General features: G+C 40.3%; 1 protein-coding gene across 3 annotated transcripts in view; it reads right to left on the bottom strand.

Moving 5' to 3' along the window:
* LOC124720142 overlaps nt 1-23,589 on the bottom strand; it is a 200,771-nt gene that overhangs the window by 162,536 nt on the left and 14,646 nt on the right. For all 3 annotated transcript variants that reach the window (XM_047245443.1, XM_047245445.1, XM_047245444.1), the window contains exons 2-3: nt 18,272-18,340; nt 7,269-7,337 (exon numbers count right to left, since the gene is read on the bottom strand). In XM_047245443.1, coding sequence (XP_047101399.1) covers nt 7,269-7,337; nt 18,272-18,340 — 138 coding nt within the window. The remainder of the gene's footprint in view (nt 1-7,268; nt 7,338-18,271; nt 18,341-23,589) is intronic.

Genomic DNA, 23,589 nt, shown 5'->3' with positions numbered 1-23,589 from the left:
AAACCTTAAAATATGCATGCAAAATGCTTAAAAAATGCATGAAAAGTGTCGAAATATGCAAGTCCAAATAATAAAAAAACATGGTAGTTACTGCGTACATTATATCTCAAATTCACACCTGGAATACTTTCTGGTAGAGATAAGGAAGGGGGGCCTTTCTGGGATTATTTTCTAAAACTTTGCAAAATGGGATGCATACCGTGTTTCAAGAATTGTTCATTCTTTACTATTGTTGTCGGTAACAAGAGGGTGCAATGTGAGTGAGTCGCATCGAAACAATCGATATGTACAGGACCAACTTCGAGATATATTGCAAGCAGAGCGGCATGATCAAAAACTCTGTAATATTTTGTTTAAAAAATGATGATTTTTTGAATAGCTTTAAATTTTAATTAATACTAATGGACCAAAGCACATTTATAATTTATTTTCCATTTTTCTACTTCTGTAAACATAAACAACCAAGTACTGCTCCAAATGTTTGGTAGTAAGACTGTGTCTTTGATCACTCAAAACATTTTTATAAGCAGAAAAGGAGTGTTCTATATCAACTGTGGTAACTGGGCAGTATTTGAATTTGGGTGCTATGTTGGCACTTATTGCTCCTGGTAAAAGTTCACCCGTCCCATTAATAAAACTATCAATTTGGCACAAGGGTTCAAACCCTGGGTTATTGTTCAAAATGTTTTCAAACTTTTCTTTAAGTTTTCTTGGAAATATCTCTGGCAATGAGCAGTTCACTAGAATAATTTTATTCAGCAACTGAATAGATTCATTCAATGCCAAACCTTGAGTTTCAAGCTTTTCAATACTTGCAGGTGTATGGGAAAATGAGTGCTAATCACAGAAATGTGTGTTTTTTAATATTGGAATCATTAAAACCTTCCTTACACTGGCAAATTCCAAAGTTTCTGCACTACTGAAGTCATTTACTAACCCTCTAATGGCCTTAAAATTTTCACTGTAAAACAACACAGCTTCAACCCACATACCCCAATGAGTTGCGACTGATTTGGGAGGTAAAGGCACCTTTGGTAGTTTTTCTTTGTAGGTCTTGATGCGAGCAGGAGCCTTTAGAAATACTTTCTTTGTGAATGACTTCAGTTTATTTACATTCACAAACATGGAATGTACTACTTCAGCACGGCGACGTACTCAATAAGCGAAGCACGTCACGTGAATCAAATTGGAATAACGTACTCGGGAGGGCTCTTCCTGTTTTGATCATATCGGGAGCAGCATCTAAAATTAACACAAACACCCTTTCATCTGCAGAAGATTCTGGAAATATTTTTCTAATACCCGCATCCACAAATCTGGCGATCATAGGATGATTTACTTTTTCAAGTTCTTTGTAGGCCACTAAATAGGAAGGAGGTGGCTCATCCTTTACAGCATCAAAAATTAAATTTGCACTAACAGCCATAAGTGTGTGTAGTTACGTCAACTGAAATGCAGATAATGCTTTCCTCGAGTTCATTGCATATTTCTTCCAGAACATTTCCGTAAATTATCGGTATGTGATTTTTACGCAATGTTGATTCGTGTGGTACATTGATTTAAGCGATATTTGTGCAGGAAGCCTTTGAAGATAGAGTTTGTAAATCTGTGAAACCGAATATTGCTTGCAATGAATGCTTCACACAGATCCACGTTAAATCAACTTTTTTGGTTCCTTCGGACAAGTTCCTGCTACTGCAATTTGCTGTCGTCAGAAGTTTTTGCCGTCGTACTTTCTTCTGCATTCCTGCGATACGAAGATTTGTCTGGACATGCTGATCTAACTGAAACTTTTTTTTTGCACGAAACATTTTTCTCGCAAACTTGACGACATAAAACAATTTTGTCATATGTAAATGTTCCGGGACGGTCAGCTATCACGAAACAACATCTCTTTTTTTCGGGTGGTATGGTGCACAACACATTATACACTACACATCGTTAACACGTTCAACTGTGTACAAGTAGGCAGAGAGCTAAACTGAAACAATGTATGCGCGACTAAAAGCTTGCGTAATTTAATTCATTTGTTGCGAACGCATACGGTGGGACAGTGGGGGGAATTAACCGAGGGCACAGGCACAGGAGCATTGACTCTGTATGCCTCTTCCTGTTCCTATTCTGTAATGATTTCACTAGGCAGTGGCCTTTCGGTTAGCTATTACTTGCGGTTTTAGGTGCGGTCAATCTGTGAGACATAAAAACTAGATCGAACTAGAGACCACCCATCTCTAGTTTTAAAATACTGTAAACGTAGAGTGAAAATATGCATCATCACCAGTTTTTACCATATTTACTCGAATCTAAGCAACACTCGAATCTAAGCCGCACCTGAAAAATGAGACTCAAAATCAAGGGAAAAAAAAATTCCCGAATCTAAGCCGCACCTGAAATTTGAGACTCAAAATTCAAGGGGAGAGAAAAGTTTTAGGTTGCACCTCCAAATTGAAACAAAGTTCATCCATTGTAATATGAGTCACAATTTAGGTCGAATGAATGACGATACAGCTACGGTAGTTTCGTTCGAGTCGTGAGCTTAGCAGTTAAGCTTCACCAGGTAGCCATTGCTATGCGTCAGGCTCTCCGTCCGTATTTATAGGGGTACCCTTACCCTTCCTTTTTCACGTGCTTCATCTGGTTTGAATCGATTGCTTATTTTTCTTTGATCTGATATGTGCCGTTCTCTTTGTCATAGGTGTTTACGTCACTCTAAGCTAAAAATGCATTACTGTACTGTGTCATGAATTGTTTGTCGCATTCTGATAATGAGTGTTTACGGCCTGTCGCCGCTCGTGGCATGGCTTGCTTTTGTGTACGCTACCGCCGCTTACAGCGAAACAATGGCAAGAGACTGCTACTTGTTGCTCACACTGCTGCTTTCTTTGATAATGATCAAGAACCAAATGATAGACTGCGTATGATAGAAGATGTTCTGAACGAGAGTTTCGTGAAAATTTTTCTCCGTTTGAAAATCTTTGCAGACGCCTCTTTAGTACATTACATTCTGCACAGAAATTAGAGTCATCTTAGATTTAAAACTCTAGTCAATTGCTGTGCTTCATTTCTGACTGTATCACTATTAGGCATAAGAATAATACGAATATAAACATGACGCGATATGTATATTCTTCCGCGTTTGCTGTTGTCTCACTATAGTTTAGTAGTTTATTATGCAAGCTGGATTTAAATGAGATAGCAGCAAACACGAAACAATACATGGCAAAATGTTTATATTCATATTAATCTGACGGTGAAGAGAATACTGCATGTGATTCACAATTCATAAAAGCTCCTATTAGCAGCCATCTCTTCTCACAGGTAGGAGAAAATTCAGAATGTAGAGTTGGCCATATTGACTAACGTCCCAAACAGTCTTGCCAGTCGTATTTTCGTAGTACATTGAAGTGCTGCTATATTCGAAGATGAACAATATGGAATTTGTATTTACTTCGTCGGATAATGTATGAAAAATAGAGTGGTCGAAAATCGTGGGCGGAGAAAAAAAGCTCGTCTTCCACTTTTTTTCAAAAAATTTATTTACTGACGCAGAGGTTTTGGTGCCAGTATTTATTTATCTTTGTGCCTACAAAGCACGTCTGTGTAGCGCTACATATATTCGACGGCGGAAGTTAGTTGTGGCTGCACCTACCAACATTTTTAAGAACTTCCGCTTGCTTTGCACTCAATTCTAAGCCACAGAATATTTTTGGATTACAAAAACTGGAAAAAAAGTGCGGCTTAGATTCGAGTAAATACGGTAGATCAAGCTAGAGACCACCTGTCTCAATTTTTAAAATATTGTAAACATAGAGTGAAAATATGCATCGTCGCCAGTTTTTAGTTAAAATATGCAACAACCGGTGAAAAGGAGCCAAATATGCAAATGCATATGCAGCACAAAAATTCGTATAATCCTGTCTCTAGTCATCACCAAATATCCCTCGGCAGGGATCGCGCCACAGCCGCAGCGTAAGTCGTCTATAGACCCTCGTGTGTAATCCTCAAGGATGGCATCGTTTTGCAATTTTGTCAACATTTAACTCTTAACAAGTATTAAGTTTGATGTCTGTATTTCCTACAAAAACCACATAAAAATTCTCTAAGTTGACTACGATCTAGACCCCCGTAGTGCTCTTCTGGTCATTACGGCCAAGGTTACATTTTTTCTTAATTTAGACAACAATTTTGCATTAAAATACATTTGCTACCAGTAGGCACAACGATTCACACAGAGGAATTGGCAACAGGGTTGTAGCCGGCAAAACCAGGACAGGTTCTATTCGTGTATTGCCGGTGGGAGCTAACTGACAACTACTTTATATACAATAATATACTGTTGTGAAAAAGTTAACATATTGCGAATATGTGCCGATGACGGGCTAAAGTGACAGCATACCATTTGTCTCCCTGTGCGAGGATCACAAATTGGCAAGTGTACAGGATGTGACTGCACAATATATGGAAGTCCGGATCAGTCCCGGAGGAACATTCGGAGAGCTGAAGCGGTTAAGGTGAGCGCTCGTAACGAGTGGAAAATTGAAGTTCGAGTCTTGGTCCGACACAAATTTTCATGTGTGGCAAACTACTGACATTGATGCAAATATGCAAGAAGTATATTTATTTCACAATGTTAATCCACAGCTTCCAGGCATGCGAGTTTGAAAAGCACTATATTGTGATGATGCAGACACTGTATAAACGCAGACATTATATGATACTGCAGTGTCTGTGTTGTTAAAAGTACGATGCTATGTTCCTTCGAACACGCACGCGTGCCCAAAAGAACAAGCACTGGTACGACTACAGCCCACATGGAATACACAAAACATACTTGTAGCTGCAAATATGGACAACCATTAGCTGTATAATGGAATAAAGACAATTAGAATTTGTGCCATACTGGAACTGGAACCTATGTTTCCTGCTTTACACGAGCGGTCACCTTAACTGTTTTGGCTATCTGTGCACGACTCTTGGCCAGGCCCAAACATCCATATGTAGCCCCCCGTATTGGAATTACACTACACAGGGACTGGAAAATGTAGCATCTATTTTGGCAAAATTCTCATATATTTTTTGCAAAATTCACATCTATTTTTGTTGAGATTCATATTTCTTTTAATGATTAGAAGCACCTATCTCAAAAATTGTCACATGAGGGAAAACAAACAAAGCCTTAGTTCTTTGAAACCGACTGCTACAGAAAGGTGCTGACTGGGAACTTTGTGACCCTGATGTTTGCTTTTGCAAAAACTTCCAACACCTTTTTCTTCCAAAATAGCCTTTGCTTTTTTCATCTGACCGTTTTTAAGCATTCAAAATGATTGTTATGTTGAAAAGTTGCGGCATTTTCCTGCCGGTGAACTGAATGCGTCTCTAATTTAAGGTGTTTCTGGAAATTACGTATCTTCCCCACCCAATTTGATGATAACAAAATCTAAAAACTATTAATTCCAATCTTTTGTGGGCATTCGTATCTGTTTGACTCATGCTTTACAATGCTACAGACGGAACAGACAAGGCAGTTAGCGTAGAAACAGAACTGAACATATCATAACACTATGTTAACATTAGGAAAAGAATTTCGGCACAGCCGAAAAACGTTACAAATCTTGTTTTCCAATTGCTATAGCACAGAGTGCAGACACTATAGGCTATATATACACACACTAAGATGGTATCTGTTCTTTCGGACATGTCCGAACCATCTTAGTACCATCTTAGTATATATACGAGGGCTATCCACAAAGTACATTACGTTTTCGTTCGTGTCCGTTAGGGGCGGGGCTAGCGCGGCCATCTTGGTGTCATGGCATTCCGGCGCTCAGTCGGCATCTTGCCGTGCTAGTGAGAGATTCGTGCTGTACTCCGTTGAGTTACTGTGACAGTTTGAAATGTCAGCGTTAATTGAAAATGCTGCGAAGTGTGAAGTGCGTGCTGTAATAAGGTTTCTGACTGCAAAAAAATGTACACCGATAGAAATCTATCGGCAGCTTTGTGAAGTGTATGGGGACAACATAATCACTGAAGGTGGAGTGTGTCAATGGGTCATAAAATTTAAAAATGGCCGAACTAACATTCACGACGAAGAGCGAAGTGGAAGACCCAGCATAGTGACTGCCGAACTTGTCGAAAAAGTCGATGCCGCGGTCCGTGAAAGCCGTTATTTCACAATAACAGAACTCTCTATGAGTTTTCCACAAATTTCATGAAGTTTGTTGCATGAAATCATTACCGAAAAGCTTGGTTACCACAAGTTTTGTGCAAGATTGACAGAGATTCACAAAAATCAGCGAATGGCTGCAGCGTTAACGTTTTTGGATGCTTACGAGAAAGATGGCGACTCATTACTCGATCGCATCGTTACTGGTGACGAAACATGGGTTGAGCATGTGAACTGCGAGACAAAATTGCAGTCAATGCAGTGGGGGCACACAAATTCCCCCCAAAAACCCAAGAAATACATGCAAACAATGTCGGCAAGGAAGGTGATGGCGACTGTCTTTTGGGACAGAAAAGGTGTGATTTTTGTGGATTTCCTGGAAAGAGGCACTACAATAAACTCTCAAAGGTATTGCCAAACTCTGCACAACCTCAGAAGAGCAATACAAAACAAGCGCAGGAGAAAGTTGGGCTCAAAGATCTTGCCGATTCACGACAACACCCGGGCCCACACGGCAAATGCCACTCGTGAAGTTCTCGAATCTTTTAAGTGGGAGTCGTTTCCTCATCCGCCATACAGTCCCGACCTGGCACCGAGCGACTTCCACTTATTCCCAGCAATGAAGAAGTGGTTGGCTATGCAGCGTTTTGATGACGATGCACAGCTTCAAGAAGAGGTAACCACATGGTTTAAGGCGCAGGCGGCCGAATTTTACGACGAGGGAATTTCCAAGCTCGTCCATCGCTACGATAAGTGCCTTAATTTAAATGGCAACTATGTAGAAAAGTAGTATTTAAGTGTGGCTTTCATCTGTATGTAATTAAAAAAAATTCCAATACTTTATTTATTTTTAATTCCACAACGTTATGTATTTTGTGGATAGCACTCGTATATGCAGAAATAAAGCTATTTCAAACTATCTCTCATAAAATAGTTCACATCTGGATATAATTCACTACAAAATAGCACCTAACATGTAATTTCACATTATGAAGCAGAATTTGTGTCTATTTCACATTTAGCATAAAATGTACATGAAATACAGTTAACAGTTATCTCATTACTTCAGTGCATAACTGACAGTCAGTATTTCAGAAATACTTACACCTTCCTCTTCTTTGAGGAATATCTGGACCGGTGAGAGTATGGCTGCTTCATCTACTTGGTCATTTATCTGCACGTGGAAAACAAATGTTAGTCACTGAACTTCATAGAAAACAACACAAGGAACTTTTATAAGACTTTTAAACAAAATAACCAAATACAGCCCACTGAACTTGGAAACTGAAGACAAAAGTGCAAATATTGTCCCAACAAAAGAGATAATTGCAAACATTGGCAGAATATTTACGAAACCATCTCAACTATGAATAACACACAAAAAATGGTCTTGAAGACCTCAACAACCAACCCTAACTCTGAACCACCCACCACTGAGGAATTGCAGTCATTTCAAATCTCAAAAACTATAAGGTTTCAGAGAAGACCAAATGAAGCTAAACTTTGGGGACACTCACCACAACATCTTTGAAGAAATATGAATACATGAAAAAACCCTGATGAATGGAAGACGGCCCTCGTCCACCCACTCCATAAGAAAGTGGCCCAAGCATATCAGAACTATGGAGGGATCTCACACCTAGACATAACATACAAGCTATTCTCTAAAGTCTTACTAAACAGACCAAATTCCCAGATAGACAATTAACAAAAAGTTACAAAAGTACAAAAAGTTGGCTTCAGGAAAGGAAGAGCCTGCCCAGAATAAGCCCTAAACCTCAAAAATCTCATGGTCTACCAAAAATCAAGAGTAAAATGATATGTTATGACAGCCACTGACTTTTTAAAATCGCGCAACTCGCAACTTAACAGGCCGGGACTTCATCTCTATACTAAAAGAATACAACAACAACAACAACAACAACAATACAACAGATAACAAAAAATATAAATCCAATCACAGAAACCCTTACCACCACACATTCATTCATGGGAGAACACTCTAACACTTTTGAGATAAAAACTGGTGTAAGCTAAGGAGATAGACTCCCCCACTGTTAGTTAACTGCTCCCAAGAAAAAGTGGTCAGGGCTGGAACACAGAGATCCATAGTCGAATCTGCCTAGGAGCACAAAACAAAAGGCATCAAAGCCTACTATCTTGTCTTTGCAGATATATAGCCCTACTAGCTGAGAACTGCAATGAAGACAAAAAACAGACTCTCAAACAGAAAAACAAGTACAAAAAACAGGTCTCAAAACTTTCAAAAAGACCACTGTAATGACAAACATAAAAAACCACCAAAACATAAAGTGGGAGAACAAAAGTAGAGATAATCAACGAACTCAAACACCTTGGAGAATGCATCAGCTGGATTGAGCTCGAGGAAAAAGGCAATGAAAATTAGAAGAAGTAAAGCTGAACTGGCCTTCTATCTCACAAAAAACGCATACAACAAAAAGTCCCTCTCATGGAATGCAAAAATGAGACATTTTAACAGTGCATTAATCTAACCAGAAGCACTGTATGCAGCCAAAACACTGTCTACCACCAACCGTGGCCCACTTGAAAGACTGGAGACACAAGAAACAAAGATATTACAAACAATTCTTGACCCCAGATTTCACAACTAATCCACACCAAAAATGAAACCTTTTACCAAACTACCGAAAAACTCTCAGACAATTAGGACAAAAAGAATTGATTTATTGATTTTTTATGGATACATCTTCAGAAAGAACCAAAATAGATCAACTGAAAAAATTATGACTACTACTTCAGGAAAAAAATGGTCTAGTGAAATGGAAACGGACTCATGAGAAATCCAAATCACAAGAATTATGTTCAAAAATAAAACTGAAAAAAAAGAGAGAGGAGGAAAAGGGGATAGAGGGGGGAGAGAGAGAGAGAGAGAGAAGTAGGTCAAAACCAAACAAACATACACATCTCTGAAGAAAATAGGAAAGCAAGGTCAAAAGAATGAAACAATACTGAGCTGCTAATAGAAAGACGCGGAATATTAAAAAGGGATTGATTTAATAAATCCAAAGTCAGGTGAAACAAAAATAAAAAGAAGAATCTGACATTATTATAATGTGTGGCTTCTAAATTTCCTCAATATTAAGTGTGTTGTTGTTGTCGATGTAGTCTTCAGTCCGAAGGTTGGTTTAATGCAAATATCCATGCTACTCCGTGCTGAGCAATCCTCCTCATCTATGCACGATACTGCAACCTACATCCATTAGAACCTGCTTGCAGTAGTCAAACCTTGGTCATCCTCTCCAATTCCTAACACCCCCCCCCCCCCCCAGTTACTTTCCATTACCAAATTGATGATTGCTCAGTGTGTGTATTATTAACCATACCCTTCTTTTAGTGAAACTGAGCCACAAATTTCTTTTCTCCCCAGTTTGATTAGTTATTCTATCTATCCACCTGACCTCCAGCATTCTTAAACAGCACCACATTTCAAACATTTCTACTCGCTTCTTGTCTGAACTGTTTATCAACCATGTTTTATTTCGGTACCAGTCTACACACCAGACAAATACCCTCAGAAAGGGCTTCCAAACACTTATATTTTTATTTTGATGTTAACAAATTTCTCTTTTCTCAAAACACTTCTCTTGCTACTAACAATCTGCATTTTATATTCTCCCTCACTGACCATAGTCAGCTATTTTGTTGTCCAGACAGAAAAACACATTATTTCATTTCCTAATGTAACTCCCTCAACATCACGATTCGCCTACCTTCCACTGACCTTGTTTTACCTTCAGTGATGTTCATCTTACAGCCTCTGTTGAAGACATTCGACAAAACTGCTCCTCCAACTCACTTGTCAACTCTGATGAAATTACAATGTCTTTGGTAAACCTCAAGTTTTCTTTCTTCTTCCTGAACTTTAATTTCCTTTAAGAATTTCTCCTTGTTTACCTTTACTGCACGCTCTACATACATACTGAAACACATCGGGGATAGGCTACAATCCTGCCTCATTCCATTACCGACCACTGCCTCCCTCTCACGTTGTTCAACTCTTTATGACTGCCATCTAGTTTTTGTAATAGTTGCAGATACCTGTTTGGTCAGTATAACTTATCCCTGTTACCTTCAGAATTTCGAAGAGTGTATTCCAGTCAACTTGTCAAAAGCATTCTCTGAATTTGCAAATGCTTTAAATCCAGGTTTCCCTATCTTTAACCAATCTTCTAATATAAGTTGCAGGGTCATTTTTTCCTCACGTACTCCTACATTTCTCCACAACCTACACTTATCTTCCCTGGGATCAGCTTTTACCAATTTTTCCATTCTTCTGTAAATTATTAGTGACAATATCATGAATTATTAACCAGAACAAATTTTCAATCTGCAGTGGAGTGTGCGCTGTTATGTAACTTCCTGAGGAAGGAACCATGTCTCTGCAATACCCTTTCTTCCAGGAGTGATAGTGCCACAGGTTTTGAAGGAGAACTTCTGTGAAGTTTGGAAGGCAGGAGATATAATGGCGGAAGTAAAGCTCTGAGAACGGGTCACGAGTCATGTTTGGGTAGCTCAGTTGGTGCAGCACTTGCCCACGAATGGCAAAGATCTCTGGTTAGAATCCTGGCCAGCACACAGTTTTGATCTGCCAGGAAGTTTCTTGAATTATTAAACTGACAGTTTGTCTGTCTCGTATCTTGCACACCACATGCAATAATTTTATAATGACTGGTTCTGTCAAACATCTCTGTAATTCTGGGGCAATGTTGTCTCGAGGTACAGACCTGGACAAGAAAAAAAAAAAGAAAAAAAAAATCCTGGGTTTTTCTCCCGATTTCCCAGTTAAAAACACATTTTTCTCCCAGGCTAAAATAAACTTTTTCCATGTTAAGTGACAATATACTTTCCCTTGGAGCTGTAAAACTTACAAATCCTTTGAATTGTAAAGGTATTATAAACCAGCGTAGAACTTCCCGGTATTTTATGAAACGAAACCCAGCAAAAAAAATAAAGTGTTTTGGAAAAATCTTCGATGCGCAGCATCGTGTACACGGCATATTTTCAAATTATGAAAGCATAAATATGAATTCCACCAATTAAGGCATAGCAGCTTTCAAAGCACTGAAAATGAGATTGTGATGATCTTTTGTCAGCCAGTCATAGCTCATGTTACAGTACTACCCAGGCAATGACAGCAGAAATTTAGAGCACAGGACTTGTGATGTAGTCGACCAATAGACACATCACTGTCATGTAGTCGGCCAACAGAAACATCACTGTTAAGTAGCACGAACACACAAACAGGAAAAGTTAATGGTTTAAATTAATATACATTCAGTATAACTACATGAAAAACTAAGTTTTCACCTATGATATACTGGTTATCAAAAGTTTTTTTACTGTTCTTTTCTCAAGTTGTGGTTAGGGAGGATCCTAAAAGAATATCTTACAATTGCAGCAGCTGAATATTCCTAACAAGCACAATTACAAGTTTCACTGCTCTGCACAAAATTTTTTGCGGGTGAGCTGGTTGAATAAATATTCTGTCGAGCACTTCGACTTTTCCATAGAAAAGCCAATTATATGTGAAATTGCTCAAGAATTCACCTCAGACTTTTTTCGAAGGATAATTATACGTTTTGCCAGTGTTATTGAATGATCTGTAATCTACCGTATTTACTCAAATCTAAGCTGCACTTTTTTTCCGGTTTTTGTAATCCAAAAAACCGCCTGCAGCTTAGAATCGAGTGCAAAGCAAGCGGAAGTTCGAAAAATGTTGGTGGGTGCCGCCACAACTAACTTCTGCCATCGAATATATATAGTGCTACACAGGCATGCTTTGTAGGCACAAAGATAAATACTGGCATCAAAACCTCTGCGTCAGTGTGTGTGTGTATATATATAGATATATATATATATATATATATATAAACAAAGATGAGGTGACTTACCGAACAAAAGCGCTGGCAGGTCGATAGACACACAAACAAACACAAACATACACACAAAATTCATGCTTTCGCAACAAACTGTTGCCTCATCGGGAAAGAGGGAAGGAGAGGGGAAGACGAAAGGAAGTGGGTTTTAAGGGAGAGGGTAAGGAGTCATTCCAATCCCGGGAGCGGAAAGACTTACCTTAGGGGGAAAAAAGGACAGGTATACACTCGCACACACACACATATCCATCCACACATACAGACACAAGCAGACATATTTAAAGACAAAGAGTTTGGGCAGAGATGTCAGTCGAGGCAGAAGTGTAGAGGCAAAGAAGTTGTTGAAAGACAGGTGAGGTATGAGTGGCGGCAACTTGAAATTAGTGGAGATTGAGGCCTGGCGGATGACGAGAAGAGAGGATATACTGAAGGGCAAGTTCCCATCTCCGGAGTTCGGATAGGTTGGTGTTGGTGGGAAGTATCCAGATAACCCGGACGGTGTAACACTGAGCCAAGATGTGCTGGCTGTGCACCAAGGCATGTTTAGCCACAGGGTGATCCTCATTACCAACAAACACTGTCTGCCTGTGTCCATTCATGCGAATGGACAGTTTGTTGCTGGTCATTCCCACACAGAATGCATCACAGTGTAGGCAGGTCAGTTGGTAAATCACGTGGGTGCTTTCACACGTGGCTCTGCCTCTGATCGTGTACACCTTCCGGGTTACAGGACTGGAGTAGGTGGTGGTGGGAGGGTTGAATTTTGTGTGTATGTTTGTGTTTGTTTGTGTGTCTATCGACCTGCCAGCGCTTTTGTTCGGTAAGTCACCTCATCTTTGTTTTTATATATAATTTTTCCCACGTGGAATGTTTCCTCCATTATATTGATATATATATATATAAAAACAAAGATGCGGTGACTTACCGAACAAAAGCGCTGGCAGGTCGATAGACACACAAACAAACACAAACATACACACAAAATTCAAGCTTTCGCAACAAACTGTTGCCTCATCAGGAAAGAGGGAAGGAGAGGGAAAGACGAAAGGATGTGGGTTTTAAGGGAGAGGGTAAGGAGTCATTCCAGTCCCGGGAGCAGAAAGACTTACCTTAGGGGGAAAAAAGGACGGATACACACTCGCACACACACACATATCCATCCACACATATACAGACACAAGCAGACATATTTAAAGACAAAGAGTTTGGGCAGAGATGTCAGTCGAGGCAGAAGTGCACAGGCAAAGATGTTGTTGAATGACAGGTGAGGTATGAGTGGCGGCAACTTGAAATTAGCGGAGATTGAGGCCTGGTGGATAACGGGAAGAGAGGATATATTGAAGAGCAAGTTCCCATCTCCGGAGTTCGGATAGGTTGGTGTTAGTAGGAAGTATCCAGATAACCCGGACGGTGTAACACTGCGCCAAGATGTGCTGGTCGTGCACCAAGGCATGTTTAGCCACAGGGTGATCCTCATTACCAACAAACACTGTCTGCCTGTGTCCATTCATGCGAATGGACAGTTTGTTGCTGGTCATTCCCACATAGAATGCATCACAGTGTAGGCAGGTCAGTTGGTAGATCACGTGGGTGCTTTCACACGTGGCTCTGCCTTTGATTGTGTACACCTTCCGGGTTACAGGACTGGAGTAGGTGGTGGTGGGAGGGTGCATGGGACAGGTTTCACAAACCCAATCATCCCGGCCGCCCCATTGTAGCTGGTTACCAAGCCCCCACAGAACGTATCTCTGCCTACGTGGATCAACACCTTCAACCCATTACATGCAGTCTCCCATCCTTCATCAAAGACACCAACCACTTTCTCGAACGCCTGGAATCCTTACCCAGTCCGTTACCCCCAGAAACCATCCTTGTAACCATTGATGCCACTTCCTTATACACAAATATCCCGCACGTCCAGGGCCTCGCTGCGATGGAGCACTTCCTTTCACGCCGATCACCTGCCACCCTACCTAAAACCTCTTTCCTCATTACCTTAGCCAGCTTCATCCTGACCCACAACTTCTTCACTTTTGAAAACCAGACATACCAACAATTACAGGGAACAGCCATGCGTACCAGGATGGCCCCCTCGTACGCCAACCTATTCATGGGTCGCTTAGAGGAAGCCTTCTTGGTTACCCAGGCCTGCCAACCCAAAGTTTGGTACAGATTTATTGATGACATCTTCATGATCTGGACTCACAGTGAAGAAGAACTCCAGAATTTCCTCTCCAACCTCAACTCCTTTGGTTCCATCAGATTCACCTGGTCCTACTCCAAATCCCATGCCACTTTCCTTGATGTTGACCTTCACCTGTCCAATGGCCAGCTTCACACGTCCGTCCACATCAAACCCACCAACAAGCAACAGTACCTCCATTACGACAGCTGCCACCCATTCCACATCAAACGGTCCCTTCCCTACAGCCTAGGTCTTCGTGGCAAACGAATCTGCTCCAGTCCGGAATCCCTGAAGCATTACACCAACAATCTGACAACAGCTTTCGCATCCCGCAACTACCCTCCCGACCTGGTACAGAAGCAAATAACCAGAGCCACTTCCTCATCCTCTCAAACCCAGAACCTCCCACAGAAGAACCACAAAAGTGCCCCACTTGTGACAGGATACTTTCCGGGACTGGATCAGATTCTGAATGTGGCTCTCCAGCAGGGATACGACTTCCTCAAATCCTGCCCTGAAATGAGATCCATCCTTCATGAAATCCTCCCCACTCCACCAAGAGTGTCTTTCCGCCGTCCACCTAACCTTCGTAACCTCTTAGTTCAACCCTATGAAATCCCCAAACCACCTTCCCTACCCTCTGGCTCCTACCCTTGTAACCGCCCCCGGTGTAAAACCTGTCCCATGCACCCTCCCACCACCACCTACTCCAGTCCTGTAACCCGGAAGGTGTACACAATCAAAGGCAGAGCCACGTGTGAAAGCACCCACGTGATTTACCAACTGACCTGCCTACACTGTGATACATTCTATGTGGGAATGACCAGCAACAAACTGTCCATTCGCATGAATGGACACAGGCAGACAGTGTTTGTTGGTAATGAGGATCACCCTGTGGCTAAACATGCCTTGGTGCACGACCAGCACATCTTGGCGCAGTGTTACACCGTCCGGGTTATCTGGATACTTCCTACCAACACCAACCTATCCGAACTCCGGAGATGGGAACTTGCTCTTCAATATATCCTCTCTTCCCGTTATCCACCAGGCCTCAATCTCCGCTAATTTCAAGTTGCCGCCACTCATACCTCACCTGTCATTCAACAACATCTTTGCCTGTGCACTTCTGCCTCGACTGACATCTCTGCCCAAACTCTTTGTCTTTAAATATGTCTGCTTGTGTCTGTATATGTGTGGATGGATATGTGTGTGTGTGTGTGCGAGTGTGTACCCGTCCTTTTTTCCCCCTAAGGTAAGTCTTTCCGCTCCCGGGACTGGAATGACTCCTTACCCTCTCCCTTAAAACCCACATCCTTTCGTCTTTCCCTCTCCTTCCCTGTTTCCTGATGAGGCAACAGTTTGTTGCGAAAGCTTGAATTTTGTGTGTATGTTTGTGTTCGTTTGTGTGTCTGTCGACCTGCCAGCACTTTCATTTGGTAAGTCACATCATCTTTGTTTTTTTTATATATATAAAAATTTAAAAAAAATAAAAATAAAAAGAAAGATAAACATTTTGCCATGTATTGTTTCGTGTTTGCTGCTATCTCATTTAAATCCTGTCCGCCTAATAAACTACGATACTAGAGTGAGACAACAGCAAATATTCATATTACTCTTATGCCTAATAGTGATACAGTCAGAAATGAAGCACGACAATTGACTAGATTTTTAAATCTAAGATGACTCTAATTTCTGTGCACAATGTAATGTACTAAAGAGCGCCTGCAAAGATTTTCAAACGGAGAAATATTTTTGCTAAACTCTCGTTTAGAACATCATCTATCATACGCGGTCTATTATTTGGTTCTTGTTGATCATTATCAAAGAAAGCAGCGGTGTAAGTAACAACAAATAGCAGTCTCTTGTCATTGTTTTGCCAATGAGACGATTCCTCTTTTTTTTTTTTAAGCGGCGGTAGCGTGCACAAAAGCAAGCCATGCCGCGAGCGGTGACAGGCCGTAAACACGCACTGTCAGAATGCGACAAACAATGTACGACACAGAACAGTAATGCATTTTCAGCTTAGAGTGACGTAAACACCTACAACAAAGAAAACGGTGCTTGTCAGATCAAAGAAAAATAAACAATCAATTCAAACCAGACGAAGCACGTGAAAAAGGAAGGGTACCCGTATAAATACAGACGGAGAGCCTGACGCATAGCAATGGCTACCTGGTAAAGCTTAACTGCTAAGCTTACGACTCGGACCAAACTACTGTAGCTGTATCGTCATTCATTCGACCTAAATTGTCTCTCATGTTACAATGGACCAACTTTGTTTCGATCTGGAGATGCGGCCTAAAACTTTTCTCTCCCCTTGAATTTCGAGTCTCAAATTTCAGGTGCGGCTTAGATTCGGGAAATTTTTTTTCCCGTGATTTCGAGTCTCATTTTTCAGGTGCGGCTTATATTCGGGTGTGGCTTAGATTCGAGTAAATACGGTATGACAGAAATAAAATAGATATGAAAAACCAATCCTGAAGCTTGGTGTTTTTTAGTGCGTTACCTTTCAACATACATCAAACACAAATATGCTGGAAAGTTTTTAAAAAAATGGCATAAATAGCTGGTCTTCTGGGTTCGCAATTTTTCTACACAGCTGTTCCTCAAAGCATTAAGTTTTGAGTGAGAGTCAAATACACTGTGATTTAAGAAATTACTCACACATTCTAACACATAACATAAAGTAACGCTTCTCAAACCACCATCCTCAATATTTTCCCGTGACCTGTTATAAGAGTAAACTGTTGTGACATCATACTCAATGAAAGCAGTTTGCTGTTACAAAATATAACACAGTCTTCATCCTAAAGCCTTCAACACATTTCACTGTTGCCAGATGCTTGTGTGCGCAGTTTGTTTTGTAGTAAATGGCGTACTTCCTTTGCAACTAAAATTTTATTTTGGCATTATTCTCTCATTTATGTTTTCTTTCTGCAATATTATTCTGCAGTAGTGGGCCAAAGTAAAATTTTTATTAAGAATATCAGTTCTTACCAGTCAAAATTATAAAACTTTAAATAGAAACTAAAACAATGACAAATTATCATAAATCTAAAAGATGCCTGTGTTCTCCCCGGATTTCCCAGTTAGCCTGGGGTATATACACCCTGCATCTATCCAGCAACCTCGTTTCAACTTCAGTGTTTCACTGTAGAAGCTATGATATGAAACTGCATCCATACAGCTTCTCTGCGATAGCTAAACGGAACAGAAGTAATATTCATTTCTTGAGAAAAACTTTCAAATATCCAAGATCACATAAATTAGTCTTTAATGTGGACAACTGGTTGCAACTGTTCTGTCATCTTCTGGTCTTCAAAAAAGGTTTGTTATAAAATGTGTTCCAGTGTGAGTTTGTACCTTATGCCACACTGTCATTGCACTGGATAAAATGCAGCACATTATACATAATACTGTCAAAAATTAAACCATTTACAGTTAAAAAGCACCTCGTGCACACGGGCGCATTTGCATACATAGTGCACGCAGAGGCTTGTTAATTCTTGAAGCACTTGATATACAGTAAAATTCACATTTTGTACATCTGTTTATGTTTGCAGAAATGTTCCACACACCGTAGATCCACCTCAGCCGAAGTATATGGTGCAACTGCAGTTTACTGTATACTGTATGTCCTACGATTTTGTTGCCTCTGTGTGTGCTATGTATGTGAGCATGCTCGTATGCACAAGGTTTTTTTTTAACTGTAAATGGTTTTGTTTTTGACAAACCTATGTATAATGTGTTGCGTTTTGTCCAGAAGTTACAAATTCATAATGGCACATTTCGTCAAAGAAATTTTGTAAGACGAGAAGATGACAACTACAAGTGTTGACACCTATTGTCAGCAATACAGACTAACTTCTGTGATCTTTGCTACTGAAAGCTTTTTCCCTCATGAAACACAGACTGTTTCATCCACGTTCTCAATATGACAGAATTCAGTCAATATTCACTGTTACTACAGTGCATACTCGACAGTCAATATTTCAGAATACTTACAAACTGCTCTTCTTTGACAAATATCTGGACCGATGTAAGTGGTACAACTTCATCTGACTGGCCAGGTATCTGAAAGCGGGAAAAAAAACTGTCAGTCAATTACCTGTCCCATTTTTTCTTTTCTTTTCTTTCTTTTTTTTTTAACGGTTTTTGGTTTTATCCATACAGCCATCTTAGAAACGGTTTAGGTATTATTCTTTTTTTAAAAAAAATTCAACATTATACAATATTATACGGGAATTTAGATATGCAATTACAAATTTTCATACACAGCGTTCAATGGGTAAAGTGGTTAAGAATGATTGTTATTGTTTATAATTATCAAAAGAACAATTGTATGGGGTATCAAGTAAAATTTATGACTGGATTGAGGACATTTTATAGGGAGGACACAGCATATTATCTCGGAAGGAGAATTATCATCAGATGTAGTAGTAACTTCGGGTATGCCCCAGGGAAGTGTGTTGGGATCCTTGCTGTTTGTGTTGTACATTAATGACACTGCAGACAATATAACAACGAAAATAATCAATTATTGATCCTATAATGTAATGCCACTGGCTCCAAAAGCTCATTAAAGTCAAATCCTTTTGTGCGTACGCCCCCTGCCGCCACTTGGTCAGTAGGCAAAATCAATAGTAACATCAGACTTTTTGCAGAAGCTGCAGTTACCTATGTTGAAGTACTGTCTGAAAGAAACTTCATAAATATTCAGTCAGATCTTGATAAGATTTCAAAGTGATGCAAAGATTGGGAACTTGCTTTAAATGTTCAGAAATGTAAAATTTTGTACTTCACAAAATGAAGAAAACTTAGTATTCTATGACTATAATATCAATATGTCACTGTTGGAAATCAGTTAGCTCATACAAACACCTGGGAGCAACACTTTGTACGGATATGAAATGGAATGGTCACATAAGTTCAGTCACGGGTAAAGCAGGTGGCAGGATCCTGAGGAAGCGCGATCAGTCTACAGAGGAGATTGCTAGCAAATCACTCGTGCAACTGGTTCTAGAATATTGATCACGTGTGTGGGACGTATACCACAGAGGACTAACAAGGGATAATGAATGTATACAGAGAAGGGCAGCACGAATGGTCACAGATTTTTTTAATCCACGGGAGTGTGGCACAGAGATACACGAGGAACCGAAGTGGCAGATTCTTGAAGATATACGTAAACTATCCCTAGAAAGTCTATTAAGAATGTTTCAAGAACCGGCTTTAAATGATTACTCTAGGGACATACTATAACCCACTATGTATCACTCACACAGGGATCGTGAGGATAAGATTAGAATAATTAGTGCACACACAGAGGCATTCAAACAGCCATTCTTCCCTTGCTACATATGTGAATGGAACAGGAAGAAACCCTAATAACTGATACAATGGGACATGCCCTCTGTCATGCACCTCACTGTGGTATGCAGAGTACAGATGTCGACGACAAATATGAGGCCCAGTAGTCTGATTGGCAGCATTGTATTAATTGTTGAAATATTCTTCTTATATTCCATAGGTTTCTTCCATCTCATTTGACACTCAAAACACCTGAACTTACAGGACTGAATATTTTAGTTGCTCTGACAAAGGCACTGGCATATCTAAGGCAAGGCTATCATTCTCGTAACGAGCCAGCTGATTACTCACCACCGCACAGTTATTTATTTATGCACGTCCTCTATTAAACGAATTTTGAAAAGTACAAGTACTGTCTACCAATTATAAGGCAAGACATTTTACATCTTCAATGCACTATAACATAAAACTTGACTATAAACAAGATTTTTAGATTCCTCTCTGGGAGAATAATATATAAATTTTTGGGCAATTTAATTTTACATAAGCAACATGTTGCTGTTGGGGTCATCAATCTGGACACTGGTCTGATGCAGATCATGCTACTCTATCTTGTGCAAGCCTCTTCATCTCCCAGTACCTACTGCAACCTACATCCTTCTGAATATGCTTACTGTATTCATCTCTTGGTCTCCTTCTACGATTTTAACCCCCCCCCCCCCCCACACACACACACACTCAAGTGATTCCCTGATGTCTCAGAATGTGTCCTCTCAAGTCAAGTTGTGCCACAAACTTCTTTTCTCCCCAACTCTATCCAGCACCTCCTCATTAGTTACATCATCTACTCGTCTAATGTTAAGCATTCATGTGTAGCACCACATTTCAAAAGCTTCTATTCTTGTCTAAACTGTTGACAGTTCATTTTTCACTGCCGTATATGGCTCCACTCCAGACAAATATTTTCAGAAAAGACTTCATTACACTTAAATCTATATTCGATGTTAACAAATTTCTCTTCTTCAGAAAATCAAACAATGGAAAATCTAGGATGGAATGTAACGATGCAGGGCGAGTCAAAAGTCCGTGGACACCTTCATAAGTTGGAAGATTAAAGGGAAAATTGAAATGTGATGATGGGAACATAGGTTTGACGTGGGGCCACAACTTTTGGAGTGAATGTCATTCGTGGCCGCCATCCTGAAATCTGCCATTTTGGATTCAAGTCATTTTTTTTTAATGGGAAGGGGAGTGTATGACACATCAAATAATACTCACTTGAGCTCTGGAATTGAGTGATGTAATTTGTTTTTGTCCATCTTGTACAGTTTAGATGTTATTAATGTTCAAAGTTACCTTGATACCGACTCCAGGTGATCTAAAATGGGTCTGACACGTGAACAGAAGATCAAAATCATCCTTATATCAGGGAAATGTAGCTACCAAACAGTAGCAGCTGACTACAACAGACGGCACCCAGACAGGGAACCGGTATCGCACGGCACGGTCACTCACGTGATCACAAAATTCCGAGAGACGGGCTCTGTTCACGGTAGGGCACGTAGTGAGCGACCGAGGACTGCCACCAAAGATGAAACTGAAACTGAGGATGTTGCATCATTTGTGAAAAGTCCTAAACGAAGTACCCGTCGTGTGGCCCTAGCAAGTGGAACAAGCCAAACCTCCATTGTCCAGATATTGCACACCAATAAGTGGCATCCTTTCAATCTGCAGATGCAACATTGACTTAACAAGGATGACCCTGATCGCCGGTTGGAGTTCTGCCTGGGGGCTACTGAACAACACGAACAGGATCCTTCGTTTTCCGAGGGCATACTATTCAGTGATGAGGCATATTTCACTTTGAACGGGGAGGTTAATCGGCATAATTGTCAATACTGGAGTGATGCAAATCTGAACTGGGTTGCCCCAATTCGAGAACATAGTCCAGCGAAGGTGATTGTGCGGTGTGGCAGATGGGTCACCCGCATCAGAGGGCCATTTTTCATTTACAACACCTTAACTGCACCACAGTATCTAATGCTACCTACTGCAGGACCTTGTGTTTCCCATCTTATTTTCAGCACGATGGAGCCCCTCCATACTATGGCTTTGGTGTCCGTGAATTGTCAGAGGAACAACTGCCAGGGAAGTGGATCGGTCGCCGTGGTCCCGTGGAGTGCTGCCGAGATCCCTTGACTTGACGCCCCTCGATTTTTATCTATGGGGACATCTTAAGCAGATAGTGTATGCTGAGATCATCCGTGATTTGAGACACCTGGAGGAACGCATACAACATGCCTGTGACCAAATTGCAGGAGACACTCTCCTGCGGTGACTACAGTTGTGCATTGCACGGGATGGACAACATATTGAACATGTGTTGTAGCAGGCGGTATGAAGGTAATTTCCCAACTTTGAACATTAATAACCTCTAAACTGTACAAGACAGACAAAAACAAAACACCACTAAATTCCAGAGCTCAAGTGAGTGTTATTTGGTGTGTCGTACACCCCTTCCCATTTAAAAAAAAAGACTTGAATACAAAATGGTGGATTTCAAGATGGCGGCCACGAATGACATTCACTCCGAAAGTTGCGGCCTCACATCAAACCTATGTTCCCATCATCACATTTCAATTTTCCCTTTAATCTTCCAACTTATGAAGGTGTCACAGGACTTTTGACTCGCCTTGTATTATGAAAAGTTGCTACCCACTATATAGCCAAGATGCTTTATTTATTTGTGACAGTCTTTATGTTGTGCCTATTTGCAACTCAGCACCTCTGCTATATGGCGAGTAGCAACTTTCCTTTTCATAATCTTCTTTAGAAAAGCTTTTCTTGCCATTGCCAGCCAACATTTTATATCCTCTCTAGTATGACAGTCTTCAGTTATTTTGCTGCCCAAATAGCAAAACTTATCTACTACTTTCAGTATCCCATTTCCTAATCTAATTCTCTCACCATCACCTGATTTAATTTGACTACATTTAATTTCCTCACCATCAACTGATTTAATTTGATTATATTTCATTATCCTTGTTTTGCTTTTGTTGGTGTTCATCTTATATCCCACTTTCAAGACTCTGTCCATTTCATTAAACTGCTCTTCCAAGTTATTTCTGTTTCTGACAGAATTGCAATCTCATTGACAAAGTTCACGGTTTTTATTTCTTCTCCTTGGATTTTAATTCCTACTCCAAATTTTTCTATGGTTTTCTTTACAGCTTGTTCAATGTACAGACTGAATAACATCAGAGGTAGGCTACAAAACTGTCTCACTCCCTTCCCAACTACTCCTTCCCTCTGATGCCCCTAGGCTGCTCTCTGCCTTTTTTTTTTTTTATTTTTTTATTTTTTTTTTTTGTATAAGTTGTAAACAGTCCTTTGCTCCCTGTATTTTATCACTGCTACCTTCAGAATCTCAAAGTGAGTAGTCCAGTCAACACTGTCTAAGTCTACAAATGCTATAAATGTACATCTGACTTTCCTTAACCTATCTTCTAAGATAAATCATAGGGTCAGTACTGCCTCATGTGTGCCTACATTTCTCCCAAATCCAAACTGTTCTTCCCCGATGTAGGCTTCTACCAGTTTCCCCATTCTACTGCAAAGAATTTGTGTTAGTATTTTAAAACTATTACTTATTAAATTGATATTTTGATAATTTTCTCTCCTGTCAGTAGCTACATTCTTTGGAACTGCAATTATTACATTCTTCTTGGAGTCTGAGGTTATTTCGCCTGTCTCGTATCTTGCACTCCAGATAAGAGTTTTGTCATGTGTGGCTCCCACAAGGCTATCAGTAGCTGGATGTCATCTAATCCCAGGGCCTTGTTTAGAATTAGGTCTTTCAGTGCTCTGTCAAATTCTTCTCGTTGTATTGTATCTTCCATCCCATCTTCATCTACGTCATTTTCTGTTTCTGTAATACTGCCTTCAAGTTCACCTCCCTTGTAGAGACCCTCTGTATAACCCTTCGCCTTTCCCTTCTTTGCTTAGGACTGGCT

Source organism: Schistocerca piceifrons, chromosome 11 (assembly GCF_021461385.2).
Source record: "Schistocerca piceifrons isolate TAMUIC-IGC-003096 chromosome 11, iqSchPice1.1, whole genome shotgun sequence".
NCBI classification, from domain to species: Eukaryota; Metazoa; Arthropoda; class Insecta; order Orthoptera; family Acrididae; genus Schistocerca; species Schistocerca piceifrons.
The sequence above is the reverse complement of the archived record's forward strand: the minus strand, read 5'-3'. Positions and strand labels throughout refer to the sequence as shown.